Here is an 8,045-nt window from a genome sequence, read left to right as displayed (position 1 = left end):
TTTTTCCATAAGTTTATTGAGAAACAAATAGCAATGCAGAGTGTACTTTAATTCTAGCCTTTGTTTCCAGGCTAGTTTTTTGTCATCAGTGTTAGTTGTCTCCAGTGTGTCCAGTGCTAATCAGGTATCTTTTAATTATTATCTAATTGGTCCAGCAAAGTAGGAAGACTCAACACACTCCTACCTCAGGAAAATACTTCACTTAGTGGGGTAAAATAATCAATGCTCAGTTCCCCTTCCCAGGTGCGTGCAAAGGAGTGACTTGGCAGTGGAACCTTGAACTTAATCCAGACTGAATCCAAGTCCACATCTTATGCACTAGGATGAGTGAGGTTGGTACCTGAGGGTATGTGTTCATGCACTACTCAGATGACACTTGGTTCTTCTTGGGTGCTGATATTGTCAGAAACTTTTTTTAATTGCCCACTCCCTCATTCCCATTAGAACTTAGTATCTATTAAAGCTTACTGGGCCCCGGGATGATGGCTTGGTGGAATAAGCACTTCCCTGACAAGCGCAAGGGCCTGAGTTCAATCCCCAGTTCCACCAAAAAAAAAAGCTTACTTTCTTTCATATTGTGTTACTGACACCTTGCTTACTCTTTTCTTTCAGGAAAGCATGCCTCAGACTCCTCCCTTTTCTGCAATGTTTGACAGCAGTGGTTACAACCGGAACCTCTATCAGTCTACAGAGGACAGCTGTGGAGGGTTGTATTACCATGACAACAACCTTCTCTCCGGCTCTCTGGAAGCACTAATCCAGCATTTGGTACCTAATGTGGATTACTACCCAGATGTACGTGTTCATGTTCCTCTGAAACCCGTTCTTGGGATTGAGCAGAAATTAAATACAATATGCAGGAACCATGCATACTATAGAATTGTATTGGGCCAGTGAGATAGTTCAGAGGACCAAGTGCCTGCTTGGGCAAACGCAGGGACCAGGGTTTGATCCCTAGCACCACGTTGCCCCGCAGGCCCCACCCCTTGGGTGTGCTGAGCCAGCCACCAAGTCTGGGCATGGTGGCACATGCCTATAATCCCAGCTCTGGGGAGCCTGAAAACAGGAGGATTACTATGAGTCTGAGACCCTGTACCAAATACATTGGGAAAAAAAACAAACCAACCAAAAAAAAACTATCAGTGTTGCTAAGAATGTTTCAAATGAGAAATTACATATTGATCATTGAATGTTTGGACATAATATTGAGCCTCATTTTGGTGTAGCCTCGACCTCAGTTTCTTTTTTGGGTTAGGTCCCTTGTGCCGGCAGTCGAATAGCATCTGTGTAGAGTATCTGTAGGGCTGATACATGCATCCATACCTTGGTCCTGCAATAAAAATGCTCGTGAACACTGCATTCTCTCTGAATAGGAGGGTTGATGCATGTTTTTCTAAGTATGCCATTATGCTGATGAAACTGAATGTAGGTAAGGAAATTAAATGGAAGAGACGAGAACATGTTTACACAAGATGCAGTACTTTACAGATGGACACCAGAGGACACGTTTGCTTTGGTCTTACCTTGGCAGCTTACATTTGTATTGACGGCACTTTTGGACCTAGGGAATTCATTATACGTGATCTCCATGTTAAGAGTATTTACAAGAGGACAGAAGAGAGAAAACAGAAATGTAACAGTATTGAGGGTTTGCTCATGGTCTCACCCCTGGCAGCAGCAATGTGACACAGGTTTCCTTTCTGAACAAGTGGGCTTTCCTCTTCTCTTGTGCCACCACTGTCTCTGTAACTGAGTTTGGCAGAGCAGTGAGAGTTACAGAGCAGCTGGTATAGATGGAGATCTTGTGAAAATATCTAGAGACCACATTCATTGGTTTTTGGAAACATAATAATAACCTTGGCAGGCAAAGGATAGCTGCTGCTTGCCACTCTAATTCACCATAGTGTTTCTTACTAAGTTATCTCTCCGTGTGTGATTTGCTACATAGCATTTTCAGATATGTTGCCATACAGGGAAAACTTGCACTCAAAAGTAAAAGGGATTCCTTGTTTAGCCCCGTAAATGTTTATGAGCTACTAAAGGTGCCTGTGGGGAGGGAACTCAACCCATGGAATTTTTCTTTTTATGGGAGTCTGAAACTATTAGACCAATTAAACATACTTCATTACTGAGTTCTGGGGAGACAATATGGTTAAAGAAACGTATATAGTGTTATGTTGTGCTTTATCAAGTGGCTTAGCCCTTGAGCAAGTAAATAAGTTACTTGAAAGCCTGCCCTTGAATATTCTTGATACAATTCCCCAGGATGCCATACTGGAAACACTGGACAACTCTCGAGCTGAATGTGGGTAGGGTGAGCGAGGTTTTCAGTTTTTGGTTGGGTCCTCACTGAGTTGCCATAATATCTGGACACAAAACCAGACTCTGTATTGGGTAGAATATCTAAGTTAGATTTCTCTCTCTGGGCTGCCTTTCATTCTTCCTTGCTAACATGAATTAGGTGTCCTGGTATCTTGGCTCCTTGAGGACAGGTATGAAAACATTCTCTGAATGACTTCAGGAGCTAACCTCATCCCATGTTTGATGTGGTTTAAGGGAACAATATCTCTGAAAGTGTGTATTACTTTTCAAGCTGCAGGATGTTAATTTTGATCAGGAAAACATGAAATAAGCTGTCTAGTACAAGGAAAGATATCAAATTCAGAGAGAATGTAACAGTGATGCCCTGTTTTTGTCTTGTGACAGAGAACATACATATTTACCTTCCTCCTGAGTTCGCGGTTATTTATGCATCCCTATGAACTAATGGGCAAAGTTTGCCACTTATGTGTGGAACACCAGAGGCTCAGTGATCCTGATGGTGATAAGGTAATGAATGTGGCATTTTGAACTTGATCGTTGTTTGGTTAGGTATATTGCCTGAGTGGCTTAGATTTTGTGGGGTTGGGTTTCCTAAGCAATCCTAACTTATGCCCAGGCTGACATGTCTCACTTCCCTCATGGCTGTGAGTAGGGAACTGGGAGTAGTAGGCAGAGCACACTGTAAGTCAAATGTCTTGGAGGAGCCTAGCTCTCGCTATAAATTGGTTGTACAGTGTATCGCCAAGGGCTGGGGGCCAATAGCTTCTTCTTCAATCCCAAAGACTTTGCCCTAAAAGTTAAGAGTGACACAGTAGTTATTTGTTTGGTATAGTCCCTGGTGACAGATATCACCCAGTTAAATTTGTTTTTATTCTTCTCTGTAGAACCAGATGAGAAAAATTGCACCTAAAATTCTCCAACTCTTGACAGAATGGACCGAAACATTTCCTTATGACTTTCGGGATGAAAGAATGATGAGAAACTTAAAAGACCTGGCTCACAGAATAGCCAGTGGCGAGGAGGTTGGTAACCTGAATTGATCACAGCCCCTGAATTCTTAGACATCAGCTGGGTGGGTAATGGTACCGACTTAACCAACCATCAGAATCTCGGTGCTTCAATTCTGTTTGGCCTTTGGCACGCCCTCTAGGCACACTGGTCTTTTGGGTATGTCAGGTGGTGGTAATTATTCCATGCCACTTCGAAGGAAGATGATCTAGAGTGTTATTTGATTAATTGAGGGGAATGTTCATGTCAACTCATGCACAGAGCTCATGTTGCAAGTGTGTGTTGTTTTTACTTTACTTTTATCTGTCTGCCTTTCCAAAAGCTTTCGACATAGCTAGTGAGATAATAAGTATCATATTAATAAGCACTAAGAGATTTAAAGTAAACAAATCAATATGAATCACTGAGAAGCACATTAATAGATCATAAGTAGAAATAGTCTGTACCATGGCAGGGGAAAAACCAATATGTGAGGGTGAATAAACAGTACAGTTGGCAAACATTATTGTAGTTTGAGTTTAAGTTCCAGTAAAAAGGAAATACAGTTGGTCATATAATATTTTTAGGGGATGGAAGCATGGTTTAATGCATGAAATGAATTTAAGAAGTTAGGGCTGAGGATGTAGCTCTGGTACAGCAGGTGTCTTGTGTGTGCATGGCCCTGACTTCAGTCCCCCACTCTACAAAATTAATAAAAGAAAAAAATTCTTTTCTTTTCCCAGAACCAGGGATTGAACTCAGGCCCTTGCACTTGCCAGGGAAGCCCTTATTGTACTGAGCCACCGCCCTGGCCCCTGAAAAAAATTCATATAAGGGATTTTTATATAGGAGACATAGAGTGAGGTTTTTAATTTTTTTAAAATAGGGTTTACAACTAACACTCCTTGATAAAACAAACCATAGACTAATGTGTAAATTAACAGATGTAATTCTTTGGCAGAGAAGAGGAAAAACAAGCCAGGTCTTCTAATGCCGGAAGCTGATTCAAGGCTAGGGCCTTGAATAGGTAGAGATTGGAAGTAAGTCTCTGAGGTAATTTTCCATAAATACCACTTCCCTCACTTGAGCTTTTGATAAGAACTAAATCGCTGTGACAGATGCAGGGTTATCCTCTTTGAAGCAGGCCTGGAGGGCTTGTATTCCGTGTTACAGCTTGCTGGGCAAGGATGCCTTTGTAGTTTCTGTGTTGCTGGTAAGTTTCTGAGAACAAGTTCCTCCAGCACAGGTAGAATACTGCCACACAGGAGCATGTCGGTGAAACACTAAGCAGTGGCAGTGATGTCTCGTTTCATTTGTCTGGAAATGCATTTTGCTCTTGTGCATGACCTTCCTGGAGAGCTCACTCTGTGTTCGCTGGATCGAATGCATAACAAGACACTGATCCAATTCTTACAAATGTGGGACTTTTTGTTTTGTTTTTGTACTGAGAATTGAACTCAGGACCTTGCACTTGCCACCTTCTGTGCTATGTCCCCAGCCCTACAAATGCATTTTAATGTCATTCCTCTAATTTAAAAAGAAACAAGACCTAAATTCTCTCTCTCTCTTTTTTTTTGACGGAACCGGGGATTGAACTCAGGTTCTTGTGCCTCCAGGGAAGAACTTAATCCACTGAGCCATTTCCCCGGCCCCCAGACCAAAATTCGATAAGCAGAGTACTTGAAAACTTTGTGCTTAACACTTCTGGCTTATGTTCCACTCAGGAAGCTGGAGCTAACCCTTCTGCTGTCCCTTTAGGGCGCTACACTGAGCCCAGGTGCTCCAGACAGCCACCCCTTCGGCAGGGCTGAGTGAGTCACTTCCTGAGTCGTTTTGCAAGATGTGACAGTTATAATCACTTTGCCAGCTTTGCAGGCTTCAGATTCTGCCAGGTTCGAAGTGATAGATCCCTCGCTCACGCAGGCAAAAGCGAAGCAGAGCCAGGGTAGTGTGGTAGTAAATCTCTTGTCAGAGGGATTAGCTGTGGGTCTGCTTGGCAGAGTCTGTGCTGGCTCAGTGACCTTGCTTTATGACAAGCTGCTCAAAAGATGAGTGGGAGCATAGGGTCTTTCCTTATAGGAAGGCCAAGGCCTAAGTCAGTCAGTTCTTCCTTTCATTTAGGTTGTATTAACTTTATCTATTAGCATATCTTCCTTCTATTGCCTCTGTGTGTGTGTGTGTGTGTGTGTGTGTGTGTGTGAGTGAGGACTCAACCTAGAGCCTTCACACTGAGCCACATTCACAGCCCTTTAAGTTTTTTGGCTTTTTTTATTTGTTTGTTTGTTTGTTTGTTTTTGTTTTTGAAAGGCAGAATCTCACCAAGTTACCCAGGGTGGGTTTGAACTTGTGATTCTCTTGCCTGAGACTCCTTGAGTGGTGAGATTACAGATGTGTGCCACCATGCCTGACTTCTATAGATCCTTTTTTTTTTTCCTCCTGTACTTAGTACAGGGTGTACAAGATCTCACTATGTAGATGAGTTGCGTAGTGATTCTCCTGTTTTCAGCCTCCAAAGTGCTGGGATTATAGGCATGTGCCACCATGCCCAGGCTCAATCATGGTCTCAGTGTGCCCCATGGTTGGGGCTGGCATGGCACACAGGGCATTGAACCCGTGTCCTTGTGCTCTGCCTATGCAGACGCTTTAGTCTGCTGAGCTATCAGGCTGACCCTGTAGACTTCTTAAAAAGTAGAAATTATATATAATTCCTCCCAAAAGGACCACCTTAAAAACCATTTTAAGATAAAATGTCAGTGGTCTGAAAATGCCTAGTGGATGACTTTTGTTCTTTTGTCATGGGAATGAAAGAGAAGCATAATTTCTGTGGCCAGAGGACATTGGTGTAAATTTTAAACCAAGACCCAGCCACTCAGGAGTTGGGTAGGACTGAAAGAATGGCCCAGCCTGCCTTCTTCTCATGGCTTTTTGCCATACTCTTGTGTTCAGGACATAAGCCTCTGGGCAGCTGGCTGCCTTTGATCATGAGAAGAAGAGAGGAGACAATCCGCTGAGTCTGATTAAGGAGTAGATGACTGAGCTGGGAGTTGGTAAAGCGACCAGCAGCCTTGATGACCTGGGCTGCACAAGAATTTGCCTTTTCTTTGGCTGCTCAAGAAGTTGCCTTTTCTTTGGCTGCCTTCATCCAGTATTCAGAAATGAGGTCCACACTGAGCAGCTGGTTGATTGGAGGGTGCTTTGGCGAGTCCCCTAAGTTCTGCTTCTTTTTCATCTCTATAAATCATGGCATTAACTGCCCTGTGCTAATGACCCTTCTAGCCCTAGAACTGTGTAGCGGGTGCCCTTTCCCCGCTTCCCCACATGCCAGGCTCCTTAGCTGTCACAGGTGCCTCTCCTCTGAGACACCTTGCCCTGCCACGGAGCACTGAGCACACCCTTCCTTTCTCAACCTCTACCAACCTTTAGAGTACTTCATAGCACTCTGTGATTCCTAGTTACTTGGCTGTTTCACCCCTCTCCATGCTGTGCCCTCTGCTCCCTGAATCTTTAATTCCTGAGCACCTGACATCTTAATAGGCTCTCAGTAGTGTTTGAATGAATGAATGAATGAATGAATGAATGAATGAATGAATGAGTGAATGGACAAAGCAGCTACTACAGTAGGACAACATTCTTCCCTTCCACTGGAAGGAGCATGGGTTTAAGTTGCAACTTGTTGCTTCTTGCGTCTGGCTTCAGGGGAGTTTCTGGCAGCTAGTGAAGCCAGGTGTGCCCTGGAGAATTCATAGTCAGGCTCTTCAGAATCTGCCAGGAGAGTTCCACATAATTTGGCTTAATATGTTTCTCCCCTGGGGATTTGCCCAAAATGAAGTGGTTTATTAGAACTTGCCCTCAAGAAACATGAAATGAAACTAATGATTGAATTACATGACAAATGACTACAGTGGGTAGAAGGCAATTTTCTCTTCCTTAAGGGGCTGGTCTTTATAGTATGAACTTTTATCTTTATTTGCCAGGTAATTACTGTCTGGCATTTGAAGTTATAAAAAAGAATAAGTACATATTTAGCAATTTATGACTCAGTGAGAGAGCATGCTTAACAACACAGAGTTGGAGTGCTCAAGTGGAATCAAATGGAAGCAGGAAAGTTGTGAAAGAGGTCGCATGCATATTCCCCCTGCTCGTTCTCTCTCTCTCTCTCTCTCTCTCTCTCTCTCTCTCTCTCTCTCTCACACACAAATTGATCACATAGCTTTTCTCTCATACCTGATTGTGTGCATTTCCCCCTCATATATTGCTTGCTTTTACTCACCAGTAATCTGACTGTATAATTCTTCTACCTCTTTGCTAAGAAAACTTTTAAAAGCAGAATAAAATTCATTCACCAAATGTGCTAGTAGAACACTGGTTCTCACGTGTTTCTGTGTGCTCACGTCACCTGAGGAGCATTTGTATCATGCCTGCCAGCTCAGTGGGCTTTCTGAGGTGGCGCCAGGCTGTGGCCTGTCCCCAGCCAACTGTTTCTTGTATTCATTGGTCCTGAGCTGGTTCTCTCACGTGGTCCCCTAAAGACAAGTGGCCATTTCTGACTCAGTGTTTTCTGGGAGGCTCCTGGGAGTGGGGCTGGGGAGTGACTTAGGCTTAAGAACTCACATGGCAGAGCTGCAGGTATTGTTAAAGAGGGTTTTTTGTGTGTTTGTGTGAGCAAAGAGAACTTTTGTTGTATATCTCTCCTATTATCCAAGAAATCCCACTTCAAATTTTTGTTTTTTTTTTTA

At 43.2% G+C, this 8,045-nt stretch overlaps 1 protein-coding gene across 3 annotated transcripts in view; it reads left to right on the top strand.

The window, feature by feature from the left end:
* Positions 1-8,045, top strand: part of Rasgef1b (RasGEF domain family member 1B) — a 38,592-nt gene that overhangs the window by 12,544 nt on the left and 18,003 nt on the right. For 2 of the 3 annotated variants that reach the window (XM_004643197.2, XM_023703295.1), the window contains exons 2-4: positions 613-795; positions 2,707-2,829; positions 3,207-3,344. In XM_004643197.2, coding sequence (XP_004643254.1) covers positions 619-795; positions 2,707-2,829; positions 3,207-3,344 — 438 coding nt within the window. In that variant the 5' untranslated portion in view covers positions 613-618. Of the gene's footprint in view, positions 1-310; positions 333-612; positions 796-2,706; positions 2,830-3,206; positions 3,345-8,045 lie in introns of those variants that run through there. The other variant, XM_023703296.1, reaches the window with a different exon arrangement.

This window comes from Octodon degus, unplaced genomic scaffold, assembly GCF_000260255.1.
Source record: "Octodon degus isolate 3935 unplaced genomic scaffold, OctDeg1.0 scaffold00168, whole genome shotgun sequence".
NCBI classification, from domain to species: Eukaryota; Metazoa; Chordata; class Mammalia; order Rodentia; family Octodontidae; genus Octodon; species Octodon degus.
Note: the sequence above shows the minus strand (reverse complement) of the source record. Positions and strands in the feature narration are given on the sequence as shown.